The 23,694-nt window shown below is 36.5% G+C and overlaps 8 protein-coding genes across 9 annotated transcripts; 4 read left to right on the top strand and 4 right to left on the bottom strand.

The window, feature by feature from the left end:
* The first annotated feature begins 56 nt into the window (after nucleotides 1-56).
* Nucleotides 57-1,031, top strand: LOC9302993 (dof zinc finger protein DOF4.7). Its single transcript, XM_021018929.1, has one exon. It carries the CDS (start codon nucleotides 130-132, stop codon nucleotides 868-870), a length of 741 nt encoding a protein of 246 aa, XP_020874588.1. The 5' UTR covers nucleotides 57-129; the 3' UTR covers nucleotides 871-1,031.
* A 123-nt stretch (nucleotides 1,032-1,154) lies between these two features.
* LOC9305023 (pentatricopeptide repeat-containing protein At4g38010) lies at nucleotides 1,155-3,055 on the bottom strand. Its single transcript, XM_002866874.2, has one exon. It carries the CDS (start codon nucleotides 2,917-2,919, stop codon nucleotides 1,240-1,242), a length of 1,680 nt encoding a protein of 559 aa, XP_002866920.1. The 5' UTR covers nucleotides 2,920-3,055; the 3' UTR covers nucleotides 1,155-1,239.
* Nucleotides 3,056-3,099: 44 nt separating this feature from the next.
* On the top strand, nucleotides 3,100-4,759 carry LOC9302992 (uncharacterized tRNA/rRNA methyltransferase YsgA). Its single transcript, XM_002868905.2, has 4 exons — nucleotides 3,100-3,541; nucleotides 3,677-3,980; nucleotides 4,121-4,171; nucleotides 4,271-4,759. The coding sequence occupies exons 1-4, from the start codon at nucleotides 3,228-3,230 to the stop codon at nucleotides 4,667-4,669; spliced, it is 1,068 nt and encodes a 355-aa protein (XP_002868951.1). The 5' UTR covers nucleotides 3,100-3,227; the 3' UTR covers nucleotides 4,670-4,759.
* A 32-nt stretch (nucleotides 4,760-4,791) lies between these two features.
* Nucleotides 4,792-9,204, bottom strand: LOC9305022 (rhamnogalacturonate lyase). The gene is made up of 13 exons (XM_002866873.2): nucleotides 8,819-9,204; nucleotides 8,321-8,393; nucleotides 8,113-8,228; nucleotides 7,947-8,000; nucleotides 7,026-7,253; nucleotides 6,786-6,933; nucleotides 6,518-6,688; nucleotides 6,261-6,422; nucleotides 6,068-6,174; nucleotides 5,897-5,975; nucleotides 5,516-5,811; nucleotides 5,313-5,429; nucleotides 4,792-5,228 (listed from the first exon to the last, which is right to left on the bottom strand). The coding sequence occupies exons 1-13, from the start codon at nucleotides 8,902-8,904 to the stop codon at nucleotides 4,865-4,867; spliced, it is 2,001 nt and encodes a 666-aa protein (XP_002866919.1). The 5' UTR covers nucleotides 8,905-9,204; the 3' UTR covers nucleotides 4,792-4,864.
* A 1,530-nt stretch (nucleotides 9,205-10,734) lies between these two features.
* LOC9302991 (probable glycosyltransferase At5g03795) lies at nucleotides 10,735-12,831 on the top strand. The gene is made up of 5 exons (XM_021017187.1): nucleotides 10,735-11,319; nucleotides 11,406-11,692; nucleotides 11,993-12,225; nucleotides 12,328-12,485; nucleotides 12,556-12,831. Exons 1-5 carry the CDS (start codon nucleotides 10,813-10,815, stop codon nucleotides 12,655-12,657), a joined length of 1,287 nt encoding a protein of 428 aa, XP_020872846.1. The 5' UTR covers nucleotides 10,735-10,812; the 3' UTR covers nucleotides 12,658-12,831.
* Nucleotides 12,832-12,857: 26 nt separating this feature from the next.
* On the bottom strand, nucleotides 12,858-16,041 carry LOC9302990 (nucleobase-ascorbate transporter 11). 2 transcript variants are annotated; one of them, XM_002866872.2, is made up of 10 exons: nucleotides 15,358-16,033; nucleotides 15,131-15,228; nucleotides 14,868-15,038; nucleotides 14,683-14,783; nucleotides 14,443-14,578; nucleotides 14,309-14,359; nucleotides 13,930-14,217; nucleotides 13,607-13,841; nucleotides 13,243-13,523; nucleotides 12,858-13,163 (listed from the first exon to the last, which is right to left on the bottom strand). In XM_002866872.2, the coding sequence occupies exons 1-10, from the start codon at nucleotides 15,908-15,910 to the stop codon at nucleotides 12,954-12,956; spliced, it is 2,124 nt and encodes a 707-aa protein (XP_002866918.1). In that variant the 5' UTR covers nucleotides 15,911-16,033; the 3' UTR covers nucleotides 12,858-12,953. The 2 variants fall into 2 exon arrangements, with proteins under 2 accessions (XP_002866918.1, XP_020872845.1); XM_021017186.1 differs by having other exon boundaries at nucleotides 13,072-13,163; nucleotides 13,254-13,523; nucleotides 15,358-16,041.
* A 413-nt stretch (nucleotides 16,042-16,454) lies between these two features.
* LOC9305021 lies at nucleotides 16,455-18,696 on the bottom strand. The gene is made up of 2 exons (XM_021017188.1): nucleotides 17,527-18,696; nucleotides 16,455-17,192 (listed from the first exon to the last, which is right to left on the bottom strand). The coding sequence occupies exons 1-2, from the start codon at nucleotides 17,900-17,902 to the stop codon at nucleotides 17,143-17,145; spliced, it is 426 nt and encodes a 141-aa protein (XP_020872847.1). The 5' UTR covers nucleotides 17,903-18,696; the 3' UTR covers nucleotides 16,455-17,142.
* Nucleotides 18,697-19,601: 905 nt separating this feature from the next.
* LOC110226934 (uncharacterized protein At4g38062) lies at nucleotides 19,602-23,324 on the top strand. The gene is made up of 2 exons (XM_021019901.1): nucleotides 19,602-19,799; nucleotides 19,998-23,324. The coding sequence occupies exon 2, from the start codon at nucleotides 20,010-20,012 to the stop codon at nucleotides 23,163-23,165; it is 3,156 nt and encodes a 1,051-aa protein (XP_020875560.1). The 5' UTR covers nucleotides 19,602-19,799; nucleotides 19,998-20,009; the 3' UTR covers nucleotides 23,166-23,324.
* The last annotated feature ends 370 nt before the right edge of the window (nucleotides 23,325-23,694 follow it).

The raw sequence follows: 23,694 nt of genomic DNA, 5'->3' as shown, positions 1-23,694 counted from the left end.
ACACTTTTATATACGTCATTGTGTTCATTAGTTCATATATATACATACGAAGATTCATGGAAACCACAAGAACCAATCTCTCCTCTCTTGCCCCATATCCTTAAGAAACAAAAAAAGGGTATATAATTCATGATGACGTCATCCCATCAGAGCAACACCACCGGCTTTAAACCACGGAGGATCAAGACGACGGCGAAGCCACCACGTCAGATCAACAACAAAGAACCATCTCCGGCGACGCAGCCGGTACTCAAGTGTCCGAGATGTGATTCAGTGAACACCAAATTCTGTTACTACAACAACTACAGCTTGTCTCAGCCACGTCACTACTGCAAGAACTGTCGCCGGTACTGGACACGTGGCGGCGCCCTCCGTAACGTCCCCATCGGTGGCTCCACTCGAAACAAGAACAAGCCTTGTAGCCTCCACGTCATCTCTTCTCCTCATTTGTTCTCGAACGTGACGTCATCGTCGTCTCACGAACTTGTAAGAAACCATCCTTCGACGGCGATGATGATGAGGAGTTCCGGTGGATTCTCCGGCTACATGTTTCCGTTGGATCCTAATTATAACCTTGCATCTTCTTCTATCGAGTCTTTGAGTTCTTTTAACCAAGATTTGCACCAGAAGCTTCAGCAACAAAGACTCGTCACTTCCATGTTTCTCCAAGATTCTCTTCCGGTTAACCAGAAACCGGATATGTTTCAGAACGTAGAGTTGATTCCTCCTTCGACGGCGACGACGGATTGGGTTTTCGATAGATCCGCCACAGGAGGAGGAACAACAAGTGGCAATCATGAAGATAATGGTGATGGTGAGGGTAATTTGGGAAATTGGTACCATAATGTTAATAATAATGCTCTGCTCTAATTACCATTATCATTTACTATTATTAGTCTCTATTCTCTAATATTGTAGCTAGCATGCAGCAGCTATAGCTGAAAAAACTAGTAATAATTTTCCCTTTCTTGTAATTTTTAGCATAATAAATAGTTTAATTTCCAAGAGAAAAAATGAACTTTTAAATCTAATCATTCTTAATTTCTGTGTAACTGCATAGGCATTATAATTGTAATATTATATACATATAATAAGGTGAAGAAGCGAGAGGAACGTGAAGTAGAAGAGGACAAGTTCAGCTTTAGGCAGAGACATGTGAGAAACTCATGAACTCTCTTATGGTATGTGAGACATTCTCATATATGATGATCATGTCATACATACATCATACATCCATCATCATTGGTCTAAAGTCATGAACTTCTCTATAGAACTTGATCCTGGAACCTTCGAGATACCTTTTACTTTCATCAACCTCCTGATTCTCGAAACATCATCCCATCTTCTATTAGCAGCAAAGATATTAGACAGTAACACATAAACACCACTATCTTCAAACTCCATCTCTAAGAAACTATCTAATATCTCTTTAGGAAGCTCCATTAATGTCCCTCTACTCTTACAAGCACTAAGAACAGCTCCACATATTCGTACATCCGGTTTAACCGGCATTGCTTTGATGAGTTCCAATGCTTCATCTAACAATCCAGCTCTACAAAACAAATCAATCAAGCATCCATAATGCTCTAGCTTAGGAGATAGATTGTATTCTCTAGTTTTCATTTTATGGAAATATCTTCTTCCTTCATCGACTAAACCTGTGTGGCAACAAGCGTTTAAAATCGCAAGAAAAGTTACCAGGTTCGGCTTAAAACCGAGCTTAACCATTTCTTCGAAGTATCTAAGGGATTCATGTCCATGTCCATGGATAGCTAAACCACCTAACAGAGCATTCCAAGTAAACACATTCTTTCTTCTAATTCCGTTGAAAATCTTTAAAGCTGTTTCGATGTAGCCACATTTTGCATACATATCAACAATCGCAGTTCCAATATGCGTATCCCATTTGATTCCAGCGCTTAAAACATACTCATGAACCCATCTTCCATAATCCACAGCTCCTAAGCTAGCACACGCAGAGAGAACACTTGTAAGTATATGCCCATCTGGTTTTATACCCGAAGACGTTTGCATCATAGAAAACAATTCAATCGCCTCGTTAGATCTTTCACAATGAACCAACCCACTAATCATACTATTCCAAGAAACTTTATCTTTCTTTTGCAATTCACCAAAGACTGTCATCGCATCAGACAATTGCTCACATTTCACATACATATCTATAAGAGCATTACCAGTCTCCAAGCTAATCAAAGATGCCCTTTTTAAGATCAATCCATGGATTCCTTTCCCTAAACTTAAACACCCAACCCGCCCACTCGATACCAACGCACAAACATACGTAGCCAAATTAGGCTCAACATCCATCTTCGAAAACGTATCCAAAGCTTCCTTATACAAACCAGTCCTCGTGAAACCAGTTATGATACCAGTCCACGAAACTACATCTCTCACAGGCATTTGATCGAACACTTTACATGCATTCCTTGATTCTCCACACACACCATAAAAATGAACAAGCGAGTTTTGCACATAGATATCATCATAAAAACCCATTTTCGTGACAGTTCCATGAATCTGTTTCCCTTCTCTGATCCCTGAAAACTTCCCACAAGCCTTGAAAACTGGAGGAAACGTGAACATATCCGGTGAAAACCCATTACTCACAAATACTCTGTAAACAAAAATCGTCATTCTTGGTTTATCACAGACTGCGTAGCTTGATAAAAGCGTGTTGTATGAGAAAGAGCTCAACACAGAACGGATACTGTGGAGAATTACAGAGCTGTAAGTTGCGAAATCTGCGGATTTACCCAGAAAGGTCACGACTTTGTTGATGAATAATTCATCACGAAGAATATCACGAGATATCAATTGAGTCTGTATCTGTTTGAAAACGCGAAGAGAGCTACATCGGCTGATCAATTCCAGAAGAACTGGTTTCTCCGTTAAGTACATCACAAATTTAGTCGCAAACAGTGATCACTTGGAGTGGTTTCTATGTTACTCTGCATTTGTAAGACGAGTTCAGTGACTGAAAGAACCAAATTTGCAGATTCATAGATGAAGAAGAAGGGGAAGATAGAAACAGAGAGCAAACAGAGAGAATGACGAAGAGGATTAACCGTTAAAACCACTTAATGGGCCTGTTATTGGGCCTGTTATTGGGCCTTTCTACATAATATGAAATTCTTCTCTAGTCATCATCTTCTCCGCGTTAGCTTCACCGGCGAAAGAAGAGAAATCGGATTAGTTGCAGAAGTGCAATGCATTGCGGATGTGCTTTCGCTTCGCAATCTGTGTCACCACGTCTCCCATTTGAAATCAAAGCCTCTGTTTCAAAGCTTCGATCTTCATCAGCTCAATTACCGAGAACCCAGATTCAGATAAACCCTTCCGATGATCTCCTTGTCAACAGTTCAGATAAATCTCCGGCGACTAGAGTTTCGTTGCCGTCTCATGTAAATTCCATCACCAGCACTACAAACCCTTTTGTCAAACACTGCTTGAAGCTCCGCCAAAGCTCCTCTTATCGCCACGCTCATGGCTCTGTTCTTGTCGTCGGAGCTATCCCAATCAGGTATGTATTAGTGATCTTTTACTCTCTATTTCGTCATTGCTACTGAGAGAATTGTGTAAAGTAGTTTCCTTTTTCTTTTTTTTTTTTCATGTGAAATTGAGTTTCAAGGAGATAACTTTAAGGCATTGTTCACAGGGAAGTATGTATGTTTCAAATGAATAAGCAAGGAATCACAAGTGAAATTGAGTGTCTACTTCTTCATGAGGAAGCTCAGATTCCACAAGGATTAGAGAGTCTAAGTATCCGAATTGTTCGAGTAAGTTCTTTAGTGATGAAGAAACTCTCTGGAGTGCAATCTACTGAATCTGTTGAAGCCATTGCCTTGATGAGAATCCCTAGCAGCTTTATTGATCTTAAAGATGATAAAGATATCATAACAGATTGCAATAAATGGTTCCCTTCTTCTGCTCACCGAGTTCTTGTTCTCGATAGCATACAGGTTTAACCGCAACTTCTTATCCTTATGAGCTTTTGCTGGATTGTTTGGGGAACAAAATCTTGACGCTTAGTTTAGTGATCATGTCTTGATCAAGGAAGGCAATTTGGATTGGTAATATTTGTCTTTCGATGTTGTTGCAGGATCCGGGGAACCTTGGCACATTAATCAGATCGGCTATGGCTTTTCATTGGGTATATATGATCAGCCTTTCTTCTCGATTCATTAGCAGTTGCGTTTTAGATAAATTTCTAATGAGAGGATCATCATTATCTGGTTAATGTTTTTGATAGGATGGTGCATTTCTGCTTCCCGGTTGTTGTGATCCGTTTAACGACAAAGCTCTTCGAGCAAGCCGAGGTGCCTCGTTTCAGCTACCTATAGTTTCCGGCAATTGGAACCATCTTAAGGTTCTAGAACATGAGTTCCAGATGAAGCTATTAGCCGGTCATCCAGCGACGAGTACTCAGAAACCGAAACTTGTCTCCAAACTTTCCGTAGAGTTTGCTCAATCTGTAGCAGAGAAGCCTTTATGCTTGATTTTAGGTAGCGAAGGGAACGGTTTGTCTGAGCAGTCACGGAAAGTATGCGAGCTTGTGAGCATTCCCATGGCAGGTGACTTTGAATCTCTGAACGTCTCTGTTGCTGGTGGCATTTTCTTGTTCATGCTTCAATCTTTTTCCGGTTCTTAAAACCAAAATATAAACTTGAAAACACTTATAAATCTTAGAATGCTTTAATCCAGAACAATCAAATTCAAAATCCAAATCAATTTCATAAAATTTGTTTGTCAAAATAAATCAAAAACTCAGTGAATCTCAAAAACCTTTTTTGATCTACACAATTATGATCTCCTAACAAAACCAAATCCTAACTACTGTATGATTCTAATCTCTAGAAGGCTCTTCTAGACGAATGTAATCATACATAAGACCTTCAAATGGTCCTGTTGCTTTAGCCTGTCGAAGATAAATCGTGTTGGTCCCGGTTCTTAGCAACCTTCCAGGCACATTGATGCTATAAAGCCGGTACATTCCATGGATTCCATGTCTTGCTATAGCATTGTCTTTTCCAATATTACCCGTTGAGAAAAACGGCCAAGAGTTTTGGGTATTGATCCGAACTTGTAGATTAGCCCGTGCAGCCGAGGCTAAAGCTAGCTGCAATGTGTAGCCGCCTTGCCAGTTTACGTATGGAAGGTGAAACACGATCTGCCATGTTGTTGGCACGTACGTTAAATCACCGGTTTTCCTGCAGAATAAGCGAATCAAAATTAATTTTTATTCAAGAATTCACTCAAAGTTTCAAACTTTTTGTTTTCATGTAACTTCTAACCTTGTGACTTGGGCGTAGAACCAGTCTTGGCTATAGTTACTAGCTCCAACTGTGTAGACGAGATCATGAGTTGGATATAACTCTGTGTATCGTTGCCACAATCCGTACTGTCTAAACCTGTGAAACAAACCAAACCGGGATCATCAGAACAAAAACCGATTTCGGAACAATGTGAACCCGAATTATGAGGATTTGAGACTTACTTGTCAGTGTGGTTTAGGTAAGGATTCATTGTATTCTTGTATGGCTCCGGTATAAAGAATTCTCGGGCGGTTCGATCCGGTACACCAATCTCCCATAGCGTTGGACCATTCCTAGGTGGCTGGTACACGACTCTACCAAGACTAATATGTGAACCTGCAGCTACGTTAACACGGTTTTGGTATCGAAAGTCTCCGATAAAACCAGGAACCCATCCATACAGATTGTAAGTTCCCGGTCTAACGTTTTCTATCGTGAAATAACCGGTTTCGTTTGTCTTGGTCCAAAACTGATATCCCTGGAAGAAAAAGAAAAAAAAAATCAACGATCAATACATGTAATTGATAATTCAGTTACATTAAAGAAGAGAGATCAAAGTGTACCTTAGTATTTGTCTGCCACGAACCAGCTTCTCCCGGCGGTGCTAAACCGACATAAGCAGATTTTCCCGGCGTCAAGAATCTGAAAATATTCGCCAAAAAAAAAAGATATTCATAAAAAGGTCAAAAATACTTTTTGATTTGTTTAAATAAATAACTATAGATAAAATATACCTGTCGTTGACTAAGAGACGACCGGTGACGATTCCTCTTTCTCGACGAGAAAGAAAGTCAGAGGATGCTACAAATTCGTACGGCCATGCTTTGACTTCTTTTTCGGTCTGGAAAATAATAAAAGTTAATTAATGACTATTCTTTGTAAATGACTTTAAATTAATAAATTAAAGACAATTAAAAAAAAATTAACCTGTTGTTTAGCATCTTCCCATAACAAATCTTGAGGAGGATTGTTGCCGGTAGAATCAGAGTTTAAGTAAATAAAAACAGGTCCCAAGACCTTTTTCCATGCTTCACCAGGTCGGTAATGTGCCTCCATGTCCGCACCAACATAATGTCCACTTATAAAAGTCTGCATATGCAAATCAATTAAGTAACTAAATGATTAATACTACTATAGTGCTATAGTAAAAATGTATGCTCAATAACTTTGTATGGTTTCTTTACCGTGATGGCCGTGGGACCGACGTGAGACGTGAGCTCCTGTTTGATTGGTCCACCAGAGCGATATTCACCGCTTGGTGAGATGATCCAAAAGCCGACACGGGACTTAGTTGAGATCCAACCGTGCACTTTGTTGTCTTTGATCTCACATGTGTACTGGTACTTATCATCCACCTAATATATCATTCAAATTTAACAGTCAAAATTCGAGATTTCAGATGCTAGAACAATTAAATATTGAATCCAAAACCGTATACAAAAGATTAATTACCTGGTTTTTGAACATGGAGTTATGAGGATGAGTCAATTGTACAGCCTCTTTATAACCAAGAACCTTGGCATGACCACGTTCGATGTCACGGTCATCTTCCGTTGGCATTTCTCTTTGTCGATTATCCGCCACCGCCATGTAATGAAATCTACAAACATATTTTTTGGTGTTTAGGTAAACTCTTCTTTATAAAACAAAAAAAAAAAAAAACAAAACATTGGAATCTTATAATTAAGATACCTGTCAGGGTTGAGTTTGAAAGCGATTCGGATTAAACCCATGTCGAGTTCTGGCCATTCGGGAAGTCTCTCGAAGATTCCGTACATGTAGATTCCTGAAGTATTTCTACGTATAATATACCTCTTGTCTACGTTTAATGGAATATGACCATCCTCCCATGTTCTAGAGAACGATATCTCCACTTGTTCTTGGGTTTGAGTGATGATTCTAAATTTGGTTCCTTCGATTCTGAACCAAAAAACAAATACAAGTTTATCAAGTCATATTTTATAATATTTATGAAAGAAAACATGTATAGTTCAAAAAATTTCTGCCTAGTCTGATTATTCTCCGCTTAATCGCTAGGCCCATCCTATCCGTCTCGATTAATGACTAATCTCTTAAAGAAATCAGTTATCCGATTACTCTCCGCCTAATCCGATTACTTTTCGCCTAATCCGATTACCTCCGCCTAATCTTACATATCCCGATTATTTTTAGATTTCAAGTATAAAAAAACTTTTTATTTTTGTTATTCAATCATTTAAATTGGGAGTTTGTGATGTTTTACAATAACTTATGTTCAAATTTTAATAAAAATCATAAATTTGTAATAAAAATCAAAAAAATTTGTCTCAAAAAATATAGTTTTATACTGCAATTATGAAAACAATATTAGATTAATATGTTTTAGAAATATTAAAATAACCCAAAAACTAATCCCCGATTAATTCCCGATTTTAATCCGATTTTCCGATTAATCGCTAAGCCCATACCGAACGTCCGACTAGCGCCTAGCGATTTTTCAAACAAAGTTAAAAGTAATCTATAAACCCGGCCCTAAGATAAGTTAGGTACATGTTCTATAAATGTGAACGTGTGTTAGTTTTATTAAATTGACAAATCAGACAAAGTATTAAGTAACTAAACTAGTTTAATTACCGATCTAAGCCGCCCTGACGAATGTTTGTTCCTTGCCATGTTATGTCCCAGTACCTAGATTAAATCAAAGTAATTAATCAGGAAAATTTTATGTACTTACATAACATAAGCTTTTTGAGATATAATAATTACTTTCTACAATATTAAGCTATTGAAAATTACTCACCCTCGAGCTCGGAGATGTGGATGAAGAACATTGTCAATTCCTTTGTATTTGATCCCAGTTACAAGTCCTTGAGGATTCGAGAAACTGACTCTGATAATCCCATTGTCCACTATCACCTGAAAACCATTAGTTTTATATATACGTTAGCATGTATAAATCTTTTGATTATTGATTAAAAATACTATTGAATATCATTAAATCTATATACCTCTCTAGTCCCATGATGTCTGTTTCTTATCTGCTGCACTGTTGGAGCTCTTGCACTTATTCCATCTAAGTTTCTGTAGAATTTTAATAAATTACGCATAAATAAAGCCGATGCATTGAATATTGAAAACGCTCACTTTAATTAATTAAGTTAATTGTAACGCAAAGTGAAAGAGAGAGAGATTAATTAGAGTTTGTTTCTTAAAAACAAGATCGGCTCTTACAAGTTAATACACACGTTATAATCCTAAAAACAAACTTCTTAATTTTATATGCATCTAAAAGGTTTTTTTTTGTGTTGATAATCAAATATTTAATGTCAAAATCTAGGATATCTTCAAACTCATACGAGAGTAATCAAAATTGCTAGCTAAAAACACCAACGAAATATGTATGAGAATTGAGAAACATGTGAATTTTGTGCACATACAAATAGATATTGATATATGTATATGTTTGACTGAACCAATATAATGAAGAAAAAATAATATAAACTGACCTTGTCGGCTTAGAAAAGGAGAGTGGAAGAAGAAGCAACAGAAGGAAACAAATAATTAACGAAGCTATCTTCTTCTGCAAAACCATCTTTTCTTTCAGAAACTTCAGATTAAAAATAATTAATGTTTAAGAATAAGATCTTTGCTTCTATGCATATATTTATATGCGTGTGTGTTGTATAATTTGTTAAACAAAGTCCAAGACTAAACGGGAAGAGTAGGTGCACCAAAGCCTAACTAGGAGTTATTTTGACTTCTGAATTCTGAAATTAGGCTTCCAATATATGACTTAGATTTATAGAAGAATATGTCAAAGATTTAGTTTCTGAATTTTCCATTTTTCTTTTGTGTATATCCTTTTTTTGTTTAATGGAAGTTATAAATAATACAGAGGATAATAACGGAAATTTTCGTGATGAAAAAGTTAATATTTTTCTTAAAGTTTGATAATTTTGGAGCATATATATATTGTGAAGTTTTGTGTTGCATTGTAACGTTGGTTGGATTGATTGCATGAATTAAATGATATGACAAATTATTTGAGAATGTAATTATGTAAATAATGTTTTCTTGTCCTACGTATGACATATATCATCTATACATGAATGACGTCCATGGCGGTTAGATTTGAATAATTGAAAAATACTACATGATTTTGCTTCAAAAATAGATTGACATACTCCGAAACACATAAGTATAACACACATTTCTGTTTTTACAAAAAAATTTCTTATAATAAGACCGTAAAATAGCCAATATCCGAACACTAATACAAAAAGTAGAAAGAAAAAACTCTTAAAATTAGAACCATTAACAAATCTTAGTAGAAGTAATATACTCCCTCTGTTCCTAAAACAATGATGTTTTAGTTTTACACACAAATTAAGAAAAAGTAACTTTTATATTTTTAATTATTATTTTGTTATTTTAATAATATTAGTTTTACTTCCTTCCTTCTACTATTGGTCACAAACAAAAATAATAATGATGTTTTTACAAAACATAAAAAACCCAAAACATCAAATAACTAGAAACAAAGGGAGTAGTTAATTAACCACACACATACACACAAAATCTAGACATAGTTAGATGATTCTACCTAATACAAAAACCTAGACATCATTATATGACTCGTCGTTTTGCTAAGTCTGAGTTCCATCATTTAGGAAATTTGTTGTGGTATTTTTTCACTGTAAAAGTTTTTAAATTGCTAAAATACCAAACTTTCTACAAATATAGAGATTTATTATATTTCTACCCTATTTATGAGTTTTTGTTTGAAAAATACATTTTTCCCTATTTTCAATAAAAATACAATTTTTAATATGTAAAATGACAAATATTGTCCAGATTTAAACTAAAAGCTGTATTTTTTTATAAATCAAAACTAAATTCGAAATTTGGAAGAAATAAATAATTAACTAATTCGAAATATTAATTATTATTTTAACTATTTTAGAGATAAACGCAGTTTATTTATTTTATATATTAAAATTTAACAAGATAATATCTAAAAATATTCTAAAGTGTTTCACTTAATATTTGTCACGTTATATAAAAAAATCAATCTCCACAGGTCCAAGATAAAAATCGTAAATTATTTAAAAAAAATATTTAAGATAAAAATTATTTTAAAAATTGTTAGTTACATCAAATATTAATTTAAAGATTAAATTAATGGATTTTTTGTTTTAAGTATAAATTATTTTTAATTATTACTAAATTTTAGTGAGACAATTTTAATAATTTTATATATTAAAAATAGATTTTAAAAGAGAAAAAAGATATGATATTTTTCAAACAAAATCTTATGAAAATGGTATTTTTCTAAATTTACTGTGAAACAAAAAAATTGTAATATAAAAATAGTTTTAGTAAATTAAAAAATAAAAAACCCATTAAAAAAAAAGCATGTGAGCTCACACAAAAGACAGCTACAAGAGCTAAATGCAGAGAGATTGATTCATCAAGTTTTGCAATCAGATCCGACCGAACCATGACGATCGTTAAACCGTCGCAGTTCTCCTTCTCCGGCGGCGGATCTTCGTCGTTATGTTCACTCAAAGGCTCACTCCTCACCGTCGCTATTCTCACTTTCGGTTCCCTCTTCTACCTCTCTCTCAATTCCATGCGCACTTCGCCGCCGTCTCCGGTCATCGTGGTAACGCCGATTCATGTTCCTCAGACCTTTGTGAATGAAGATAAGACTGATAACGACGACGGCGCAGCACCGACGACGGAAGCAGAAACTTACTCCGATGTTTATCACTCGCCGGAGGCTTTCCGATTGAATTACGCCGAGATGGAGAAGAGATTCAAGGTTTATATTTATCCCGACGGCGATCCAAACACGTTTTATCAGACGCCGAGGAAAGTTACCGGTAAATATGCCAGTGAGGGTTACTTCTTTCAGAACATTAGAGAGAGTCGATTTCGAACCCTAGATCCAGAGGAAGCAGATCTCTTCTTCATTCCAATTTCTTGTCACAAGATGCGAGGCAAAGTGAGAATTTACTTACGACTTTGATTCACTGAGAATTGCAATTTCATGAATTCGATGATTTGAAGTGTGATGGTCTTTTTTTGCAGGGAACATCATATGAAAATATGACTGTGATTGTTCAAAACTATGTTGATGGATTGATAGCTAAGTATCCTTATTGGAATAGAACTTTAGGAGCAGATCACTTCTTTGTTACCTGTCACGATGTTGGTGTTAGAGCATTTGAGGGATCTCTGCTTCTGATTAAGAATACAATTAGGGTTGTGTGCTCACCGAGCTACAATGTCGGTTTTATTCCTCACAAAGATGTTGCTTTGCCTCAAGTTCTTCAGCCATTTGCACTCCCTGCTGGTGGAAATGATGTTGAAAATCGGTAAACTAAGCTCTTTTTCTTTCTCTTGTGTCATTTCGCATTCAGTTGTCTTCGGGTAAATATTACTGATTCCGCAGTTTTGTGCCTTTGCATCGAGCATAAGTCCTCTCTCTTCGATTAGGAACTCTGGAAATGTTCAAGTTTATAGCTTTGCTGTTTAATTCCCCTGGAATGAAAATCATTTAGAATGGCTGGATATTGTGATTGGCGAGAGGCTTTTAAAGGTTCTTATGCTAGGTAGATCCTAGAGTTGTATTGTTGGCTCAATGTTACTGATACTGTTAAGCGGTGGTGTTACAGGACGACCCTTGGTTTTTGGGCTGGTCATCGAAATTCCAAGATACGGGTAATACTTGCCCGTGTGTGGGAAAACGACACAGAGCTTGATATTTCAAACAACAGAATTAACAGAGCTACAGGGCATTTAGTGTATCAGAAGAGATTCTACCGGACAAAATTCTGCATATGCCCCGGTGGTTCTCAAGTCAACAGCGCTCGCATAACGGACTCGATCCATTACGGATGTATTCCTGGTACATGTTTTTATACTCTTTCTGCACTCCTCAAAATGCTATATCGTCAGATAAACTGAACTGATACATCTTGTTGTTTGGTCGGCATTTATTCTTGGACAGTTATATTATCAGACTACTACGACCTGCCTTTCAACGACATCCTGAATTGGCGAAAATTTGCGGTTGTACTCAGAGAGCAAGATGTTTATAACCTTAAGCAGATCCTCAAGAACATACCTCACTCAGAGTTTATTTCGTTGCATAACAACTTGGTCAAGGTAAAGAGAAATTTTCACCATCTTCTCCAGTATTGTATACAAGAAGCTGATTGGTTTTATTGTTGTGCAGGTGCAAAAGCATTTTCAGTGGAACTCACCTCCAGTCAAATTCGATGCATTTCACATGATCATGTATGAACTATGGTTACGCCACCATGTCATCAAGTACTGAATCAAAGACTCTTTTTTTCTTTTCTTCAACCGCGTAGATACTGTCCCAAGCGGAAAAAAAAGCTAGCATGTACACCTCTTGTAAGTTTAAATATCATAGCTTATAACAGTAACACGAACAACAACATTTCATTCTTTGAGGAAAATTCATTTTTTTTGTGTATTGTGTACTCTGTTCCATCCTGTGGATTAGTTAGTTCCTTTTTTTTCATGAGAACTTTTTTTTCCTTATACTAAGAACATGTCGGGTCTGTGTAAGCTAGTGAAAAAATGAAATTGGATATTAAACATCTATTATCAACATCCGCAACCAAAAATCCGAGCAACTTTTCTTGGCAATGAGTAATCAGCTTGCAACTCAGGGTCCATCTGCATGTCCTCGGCTCTTGTCCACGCATACACTCCTCTCTCTTCCTCACTACCCGGTACAGTGTTGTCCAGTACGAAAGCCAGTAGAAAGGTTACAACCATATTCAGAGATAGCACCGCATTCATTGCAAAATCAAGCTGCAGTTTGCATAAGAAGAGTCACTTGGTCATTGTCCAAGAAAATGCTAATCAAGGCAAGAGAAGGAAAGTGGCTTACTTGCTCGATACCCGTTTGGAATGGTCCACTTGACGCAGCTCCAAAGGGGAGATAATAGCTAGGTAGTATTAGACTGGATAGAGGCTGGTACTGCTGGAAGTAAGCAGGGATGGATAATCCAAGAAACAGTGAGACTCCAACTATGGTTATGTTCCTAAAGCTTGCTGTTTGAGTATACCGTAGATTCGATAGACCTAGAGCTACTGTAAGTGCCCATATAAAGCATAATACTGAAGCAGCCAAAGCCTGTGGTATTGAAGCAAGAATTGCGCCTAACTTTCCTGTCAAATTTACAGAAATAACAAATTGGAGTAACAGGTATGCTAAAGATTTTACCCTTTGGATTTCATTGGATGATGCTTACCTAAAAATGACAATACTATTAAGAACATAGCTCCGATCGCCAAAGCTCTTCGGCTAGCCACCTTGGTGATGTTGATCGTATGAATATTTTCAGTTAAAGTAGTTGATCCGGTACCCGAACCCCAGATTCCAGCCAATAAACTGCAAAAGCCTTCTAATGCAATACCTCTACTGACAATTCCCCGTGTCGGACGCTTAGCATTAACTAACATAGATGAAGAATGATATGTTCCAACCTACAAGTGTACCAACTCCAACATTTTAGCCGCAAGATCACACCTTTAGAGGAAAAAACAGGAAGGGCAAAGAGTAACGAGTACCTACCGAATCCACTGATGCAACCAAAGACACAAAGATCATAATGATAGAAGTTTTCATGTGAAAATTTGGAAACCCCCATTGAAATGGATAAGGGATTCTGATCCAAGAAGCAGTTCTCCAAGCATTTGAAGCATCTGTTCTGCAATGCTTCATAGTATACACATGCTTCTTACATTCATCTATCAATATGTTAGAGCTCGGTATGTCGGCATTGCAGCCTCTGTAGTCATATGCCCCACCAACAGTTAAAAAGAATGCATATGTCCATATGATCAGAGCACTCAGTGGCACCTGGCAACATGATAGCAAAAGCAAACGCCTCATTCCTTGAAATAAAGATTGAAACTTGACACTTCACTGTTACAAAGGACAAACTACATACCGCGTAAATTCGGAATAAGCGATGCCCAAAGACTGAAACTCCGCGGAGATACTGAAAATAGTTATATAGAAAACAAGCCCTTATCAGAGAGATAGAACCATGCTTCTATTATTCAAGCTGAGGTAAATTCTTACCAATGTGAAAATGAGAAGCAAAAGTATTAAGGGAACACTGATCTCAACACAAGTGCCGGCTTGCGGAAATCCATAGCTAAAGAATGCTAATCCTACTGCAGCTACGGTTGGGGCTACTACCACAGGATTAATAAATCTGAAAGTAAAGAGTTCAAGAAAACATATCATTAAGAGGTCTATTCTGATATCTGTGAAGTCTACTATACCAAGAAACTGCGGTTTCCCGGATTCTCGAATTACCTAAGAAGGAGAGACATGAGACCACTGGATCCTAATATGCACTGGAATAATGAACCGACAATTATAGCCCCCTGTAGTTCTCTCATTGTGTCCTGAAATTTCTGCGCGGAATTGAAAAACACCAGTTTATCGCAAAGTTCCAAGAACTCAAAATCCTCCTTTTTGATTTATATTTGCAAACTTACATGCTCAGTGAGGTTCCTAAACTCCTCAGAGTTGATGATAACCAAAACCGGGGCCAAGTAAACAAAGGAGCTTCCTTGAACCAACGGAAGCCGAGTACCGAAATAAGAGTGAAGTATAGTTGTAACTCCAGTAAGAAGCAGCATTGTCGAAATCACTGAGGCAGTATCTTTCTACCATCATAAAAAGTCAATTACTAATCAAAGAACAAAGCAAAGAAGTTCTCACAGAATAATCCATGGAAGAAGAAGAAGAAGAAGCTTACATCGGAACCATCCATGGCTGGTACAATAACCAGAGGTATAAACACAAGTGAACCAACAAGTGACAGATAATGTTGCAGACCATAATAGATAAGTGGAACTGCATTTCAATTCAACAAAAAAGAATCTTCCTTTATCATGTGTTTAGAAAAGAATCTTCCTTTATTTTTCACCAGAAGAAAAACACACAAAATGTAACCGTTAAAAGAAGCTGAGATTGAAAACTAACCAAAGCCAGGATTATCTCTAAGACCAAACTTCATCACAATTGGTTTAGGCCATTGTCCATCTTCTGATGATTCTCCTCCACCTCCTGGATAATAAAACCCATTTTCCAAATCCTTATTGATTTTCCCGCCTTCATTCTCAGTCTCCGACGTTGCCTCATTCCGGTTTAGTCTCCTCTCTTCTTCCTCTCTAAACCCGGGTTCAGATCCGGTTACGTGTTCGATTTCGGGTCTCTTTCGTCCCAAAATCGGGTCGATCTCGGTTTTGTGAGATGACCCGGTGACTATTTGATCTCTACCTTTACGCAAATCAAAATCAGAGCTTTCACCAAACTTAGTACGAGTACTGGTGCTCGTTTCACCGGAGTAATCGGAGACGAAACCAGTTTTCTTCGCCCAAGATCTTAAGTCTCTTGGATTCAAATCCTTTTTAGGTAAAAAGGGTTCTACTCTCTTGAAAAAAGCACCGAACTTTCTCTCGCCATTACAATTACCACCACCACTTCCTTTGCCCTTATTACCAGTATCCGGATCCAAACCCGACCCGGAATCCATTGCTTCCAAAAAAGACTCAAAATTTAAGAAAAACTAGAAGCTTGTGAAGTGTGAACTTGAGCTTTTAAGTTCATTTTCCAGCTTCTTCTTCTTCCTTTTTTGGCTTTCAAGTGAGAAACAGAGCGTAACGTTACTTCACTTTCTCACTCATGTCGACATCAGCGGTTTTGTCTTTACCTCTACTAAATGACTAAACTACCCTTGTTATGTATGAAAATATCTTATTATATCCATGATTAAAGCCAATAATAAAGTTTGCTTTTAGATTAAGTATTCAATATTAGCTGCCTAATGATAATTTACCACTTGACGGTGGGTGCTTAACTACCATAATTCCGAGATATGGACCCCTGAGTCCTTTAGTCTCCAGACGACCAGACCCATTGATGCATATATGTACAAGAAAAACAGAAATTTTTGTTCTTTTATCAAATTTGTACCTTTTTATTACTCTTGAATCATAAAATAGATCCAAAGCAATATCTCTTACTTATTACTAAGAATGTGGACAAAAAGTTAAGAGAAATTCTTCATGCAATATATATACAGAGAAATTTAAAGAGAATTTCAATGGCAATAGTGTTTCTATATACAAAAAAAGATCAGTGGTAAGTTAATATTACATACAATCTACAATCACCTCAATCTCAGGCTTGAGGAGGTTATGATACAGGACAAGATAGATACAAGAGTATATACATCACTCTTTTTTTTTTTTTTTTTTTTTTTTTTTGTATTTACAAGACTTTACATGAATTTTCAAATCGATTGAAGAATCCCATTCACACCATCAATTTGATCATCTTGATATAAACCCTTAGCACTGCTTTCGTATTACTTTCTTTCCGGTTTTAATCCTTTTCCAGGATCAATGTAATTTGTTACCCACCTTCACTTCTTGGATTTCGATCTGTTTTCTGAATGTAACCAATCTTAAAGCTGCTTCTTCTCCATAGGTTTTCCAATCCCACACTCTTTTTTTATACTATTTTTCAACCTTTTTCTTGGACTTGATCCGTTTCCACTTGGATCAATGTAAGCAAAAGATACCCATCAATCTAAACCATAAAACTACTTGTGCTTCTTTTTTTCTTGTTCTCTCTTTTCTTTTCCCTTTTTTCTCCTTTTTTTTTGGGTTTTCAGGATTAATGTAGTAACCAAAATGATTCTTCAGAGAGCGTCTTAGAGAAACTAAAACTAATACTAACTAACTACAACAGGAAGGGACCTGGTCAAAGGTTTTGCAGAGATGAAAGCCATTGCTCCATGTAGTTCTTCCCATCTGCACATTTTATAAAAAGAGAATCAGGAAAGTTTCCACTTTGGTCAGGACAAAAAATGTTAAAACATCAATAGTAAAGACTGTGGATCATTGAACAAAGCAATCAACATATGAAAAGAAACCTCTAAGAGAGCAACTATGGAAGTTTTCTAAATCAAAACCACAAAAAAAAAAGCCATGCTACATATATCATATTCTAGGCAAAAATAAAGATTCAGAGCAAGTAAGATCAAGAGCTAAACACAAGCATTATATCATTCCCAAGAGAGAAGCTATGGTAATTCACTAAACCAAACCAAGACCACAAATTAGGGGTGATCATCATGATTCATACCAGGAGGCAAACCGTTGGGAAGATTCTTGACAGCACTCAAAAGCTGGTTGTTATTACTAGAACCTTCAGCGACAGCTCTATAACAAGGAACCAACACTAAGAAGCCACCATCATCTCCTTCATCATCACTTTGGAAATCAGGTCCATGTGGCTCAGTCCATCCAACAGACCATTCAGGTCCATCACCAACACCAACACCAACACAAGCAACAAAAGCTACAGATTCTGAGCCAGACGAACCAAAGCTCTCAAGTTCAAGCTCTTTCCTCTTATTAACTCTAGTTATATTTTTAGGAAACTTAAGAGCTTCCCTTTCTTTCTCTTTTCTACCTCCTAATAACCACCATGGCCAACTCGGGATCGGTCTCTTCATCATTTCAAGAATTGGATTGTTTCTCTCAGAAATTTCACATTAATCTGGTGAAATATCACAGAAACAAACAATTGAAAACCCTTTTGGTTATAAATCAACCTCTAATGAATCAGAAGAAATCAATTAACGGTTTAAAGAATGAAAAACACAAAATCTAAAAAGGACAAAACTTTAGCAGAAAAAAAAGATGAAATTTTCGTAAATCTTAGCTCAAGATCTAAGCTTCACCATTGAAACCCGGCGAAACAAAGAATGTTTCACCAGAATTTGAAAATGAAATCAACTAGAAATTTTAAAACCCCAAAAACTCGGTGAAAATTTTCAAAAGGATCGGACAAGAGAAACCCTAGAAACCCAAATTATCGATCATCTCCTTCCATTATCCTTCCGACCAAATTCGTCCCTTGTACTCAAAGAGCTAGCCGTCTTCTTCTGCAATTTATAAATTCGATTTCTCCTATCTTTTGGATTTAGTTTGATCCAACGGCCACAAATTCACGATTGGTCTCTCCAATCATTAAACTATAATAATAATTATGATTGATTGATAGAGTTTCACAAAACATTTTTATTATATAAAAATTTAATTAAAAAGAAGGAGAAGAGTTCTTATCTACCGTTGATTCATGGACAAGTGGCTTTTTACAACCGTACAAAAATTGATGATGATGATGTGTTATAGTTTATCCAATCGCCTTGCGTGTGTATGAGGCTCAAGTTATTGACACGTGGCTTACTCATCTGCCTTTGGTTCTTCTGACTTTAATCTCGTGGAGATTACTAGGAAAATCTTATGATTTAGAGATAAGAAAGACTAAATAATTTAATTAGAGGGATAATATACTTTTGATGAATGTTCTGGAAATTGTGTTGGTTAATTTTGTTTGTTTAGTCGTAATAGATAATTATCCTTTTTTAAAAAAATTGATTTTGAGTTGACCACACAATTTGATTTGTCTTTTGCTTCTTTGTAATAACGTGGGAACTAATCTTATCAAACTGAATCTAGTTTAACTTGTCCGGGAAATCTATTATCTATTATCAACTTATAAGACTCGAAATAGAGCATTTTTGTTGTGGTTGACTTTGATGGATTGTGTGAATAGTTTAGTACAACAAAACACAAAATTAAGATGTTTATAATTCGTTGACAAAAACTCATATATTTTCATAGGTTTTGTGAAGAGATTTATATAATTAAGTTTGGTTGGTTATGAATGATAAAGTATTGTCCAACTAATCGGCGCGTGTGGATAAGTATTAAGTATTACAAATTACAATCGTCGTATACTTTATTGTTATATAGTTTTACCTGTTTTAGATATTAACATGATTTGATTTTGTATAAAACGTTACTCTATATGTGAACCAAAAAGAAAAGAACTTGCAAACAAAAATAGGTTTTGTTTTTGTAGGACATATTCTCTCAAATACATAATAACGTTGACGTATGTATGTAGGAATAAAATACATGTGCACGTAAACGTAACGATCCTTCACAAGTTTATTAAATAATAACGTGGAAGTTGCAGTAACATCATCTTCTTGCACAGGAATTTTTCTCAATGACGTCGTAGACAGTACCATAAAATCAACATAAAATTTTAAATTCCAATACAATTTTTAGACACCACATGATTTATTTCACTGCCTAAAAATATGAAAATAAATAAATATAAAGTTGAACGGAAGTTAATTAACGGCGTTAAACTTCGATCTCCGTTTGCAACATTTTAAAATTTAAAAGTGTCGTCCCCTTTCTTCTCCAACGGCTCCTTACGATTGTCTCGGTTCTTCTCTCCTCTCGCATTTTCTCTCTCTCTAATCCTGAAGAATTTGAGCAGGTCGATCGATTTCTTGATGAAATTTATGGTTTGAAGATTCAGTGTTCCCCAATCAGGTACTTGATTTTTTAGATTGTTTCGCTGATTTTGAGTGTTTATCAATTAGGGTTTGATTCTCTGCTGCAGTTTTGAGATTGATATGTCGTTCTTTATAGGTTCTAATAATTTGGCTATATCTTGCTTTATTACTTTCTTTAGATCTGTTGAATCAAAAGTTTATGTTTCGATTTCGATTCTGATTCATTGGTGCGTAGTTTAAAAAAATAATGGACAAGGTTTATGAAGAGCTTGATGAAGTGAAAGCAGCGAATGAGAAGCTGAGGATTGACTATAGAAACAAAACGGAGCTTCTTGAGAATCTAAAGAAGGTTCAGAAAGAACAATTAGTTGAGATTCGAGAGGCGAGATTGGTTAATGAGAAGCATGGTTTTGAGATTGAGGAGAAAACTAGAGAAATTTCCGAGTTGAAGCGAACGAACGAGGATCTACGACGTTATTTGAGAGAGAAGGATTCTGTTATCAAGCGTGTGAATGATGTGAATGATAAGCTTAGAGCTAGCGGGGAAGATAAGTACCGGGAATTCGAAGAGGAGAAACGGAATATGATGTCTGTTTTGGATGAAGCTAGTGAGAAGAACATTGATCTTGAGCAGAAAAACAATGTCTATAGAGCTGAGATTGAGGGGCTCAAAGGGCTTTTAGCTGCAGCGGAGACGAAAAGGATTGAAGCTGAGAAAACTGTCAAAGGTATGAAAGAAACGAGAGGAAGAGATGATATAGTGGTTAAAATAGAAGAGGAGAAGACTCAAGTAGAAGAGAAGCTGAAATGGAAGAAGGAGCAGTTTAAGCATCTTGAGGAAGCGTACGAGAAGCTCAAGAGTCTGTTCAAGGATAGCAAGAAAGAGTGGGAGGAAGAAAAATCAAGGCTTTTTGATGAAATCTACTCTCTTCAGACCAAACTGGATTCACTAACTAGAATCTCAGAGGATCTACAGAAGAAGTTGCAGATGTGTAACGGTGCGTTGACACAAGAAGAGACTAGAAGAAAACATCTTGAAATCCAAGTTTCTGAGTACAAAGCCAAGTACGAAGATGCTTTTGCAGAGTACCAAGACGCAAGAACACAGCTTGATGATTTAGCTGGTAAAAGAGATGAAGAAGTTGCAGAGTTGAGACAATCCTTGAGCATGAAAGAAGCATACTTTAAGGAGATGAAGTATGAGAATGGAAAATTAGAACAAGAAAACCGGGAGTTGCTGGGTTCGTTGAAAGAACTCCAGGAAGCTACAATTCAGGGATCAGGAAATTCTGCACTATCAAAGCTGAAAAACAAGTTCCGGAACTTGGAAAACATACACAAGAACTGTTCAGCTAATTTAAGAAGTAAAGAAACTGAATGGAGCTCTCAAGTGGAGAAGATGGCAGAGGAGATAAATGATTCTAAGTTGCATTTGCAAATCAAGGAGGCAGCATTGAAAGAGATTGAGTTGGAACTTGAAAATTGTCGTTCTTCTACTGCTAAAATGAGACTACAATATGAAGAGATCTCGATTATGTTTTTAGTGCTAAGTAGGACAGTCTCTGAGGCTCAGTCAAGGCTTGCGAATGTTAAGGATGAACAAATCAAGGATGAGAAAAGAGAAGGAAAGAGCTATTCTCTATTGATGGAGCAGCTAGATCAAAAGAATGCTGCGCTGGCCAAGGCGCATCTAGAGATTGAAGAAGAACGTGAAAGGGTTGCGTGTTTGCTGAAAAGAATAGAAATGCTGGATCTTTTCGAAGACCAGAATATTCAGATGCAGAAAGAGGTAGAGAGGTACAAAAAAATGGTTGAGGAATCATCTAGATTCCAAACTCAGATGAAAGAAAAACTGAAAGAAGCTGAAAATGATTATGAAGAGAAACTTCTACAAGTCTGTGATGCACTGGACAACACAAACATAGACCTCGTTGCAGAACGTGAAAAGGTGGTGGCTTTGACAAGGCAGATTGAGTCCTTTGGTATTGTCAAAGAGAAGAATTTAGTGATGGAAAGAGAAACTCAGAAGTATAAGGAGATGTTGGAGGAATCAGAAAAGAGTCGGGTGCTTTTAGAGGAGCAGATTTCGCAGCTTGAAAGTGATTCCAAGGAGAATATTAGAGAACTCTGTAGCAAGGTGGACATTGCATATGCCAAGTTGGCAGAAGAGGTTGAGAAGACTGCTTCATTGGTCAGAAAAAGTGAGTCAATTGATCTAAATGAAGAGCATAGGCAACGGGAGCTTGAAAATTACAAGGAAATGCTTGAGGAGTCTACCAAAAGTCAACTTCTGTTGCAAGAGAAAGTTGTAGAGGTGGAAAACGACTCGAGAAGGAAACTTGCTGACGTTTCTGAGGCACTTGAAACAGCAAATTCTGAATTGTCTGATAAAACCTCTGAAGTGTACCAGATTGAATTCCAATTGTGGGTCTGGAAATCTATTGCTAAGAGGCTAAAAGCTGAACTCGAGCAAAACCAGAACCTGCGCAAAAGAGTAGAAGCTTCTCTTCTTGAACAGGTTGGAGTTGGAGAAGCCATGAGGCAAGATAGGAATGAGTTGATGCATAAGCTAAAGGCTATCAGCTCTGCAAGATCGTCTGATTCAGAGAAAGAATCCCTTATGAGGGATAAGGACGAGATGTTGGAAAATCTACAGAGAGAGGTAGATTTGTTGGAACTAGACTCACTTAGAAGGGAGCTTGAGGATGTTGTTCTTGCACATATAATTGCTGAAAGGGAATTGCAGAACGAGAGAGAGATTTTTGCAGGTGCTTTACAACAGAAAGACCAAGACTTATGTGAGGTGAAGCATGAATTGGAGGGTTCATTAAAGTCTGTATCTTTGCTGCTGGACCAGAAGCAAAACGAGGTTAACATGCTTCACAAAGCATGGGAGAAACTTGCTGCTAGGCAGATTCTTAACGCGGTAGAAACAGAATCGGAAAAGATGATGATCATAGAGCTTGAAAGGGAAATCTCTAGTCTCAGCCAGAAACTCGAAACATCGGATGAATCTGTTTCTTGTTTCAGACAAGAAGCAACAAAGTTAAAAGCTGAATTGGAGACTAAGCAGAGAGATTTGAAAGAAGTAACCACACAAATCCAAGAGAAGGTAAGAACCTCAGAAGTGGAAAAGACAGAGTTAGTTAACGAAATCGTGAGTTTGTCGTCAGAGAAACGAAATCTTTTGAGTTTTATCAGCGAAGTGGAGGATGGAATGTTGAAGCTGTGTGATGGAGACACGAAGCTGATGAAAACTTTGGAGAGAGTTACACAATGTTGTGATGGATTTGGTAAAGAGAACAGTAATGGTGAAACTATTGGTTCTCCAAGATTGGCAATGAAGCATGAAGAAGATGTTGTAACTGAAGACAGGTCACCATTTAGACAACTTAACCATTAGTTTGATTCATTCCACAGAAGAGAGAAATTTGTTTTTTTCTTTAAGAGAACTTTGTTTGTAGTGTTGATGTATCTTGAAGCTTTTAACGAAACCCTTTTTCTAGAATAGAGGTTTTGCTCATGTAATAAACAAACTTGTTTAGGTTTTTTGGTTGCTAAATCCTAATTATTTGCACAAATACAAAACAAAATTAAAACTCATATAAAGATAATTTATCTCAAATTAATCAGATATTGTTGTTTCTTGCCATCAGGATTGAATGCCAAAACAGTAAATCCGTATGAGTCGTATTAAATTAACATTGTCATTTTAGTGAAATATTTACTGGTCCAAGTTTGGGGTTTAATAGACTTTTCACTGAACCTGGATTCTGTTCTTTATTGGAATTTTTATTTTAAATTAAGTTCTGAATTTTTTTGAATATGATTAGGAAATAACCAAGAAGCTCCAAATTTTCAAATAATAACTTTTAAGCACAATTTTAACCAAATTTATTTATGTATTTATAGTAAATGTGGAAAATTTTCTA

The sequence above is a fragment of the Arabidopsis lyrata genome (assembly GCF_000004255.2).
Source record: "Arabidopsis lyrata subsp. lyrata unplaced genomic scaffold ARALYscaffold_7, whole genome shotgun sequence".
In the NCBI taxonomy this organism is placed as follows: domain Eukaryota; kingdom Viridiplantae; phylum Streptophyta; class Magnoliopsida; order Brassicales; family Brassicaceae; genus Arabidopsis; species Arabidopsis lyrata.
This window is presented reverse-complemented; position numbering and strand designations above follow the sequence as displayed.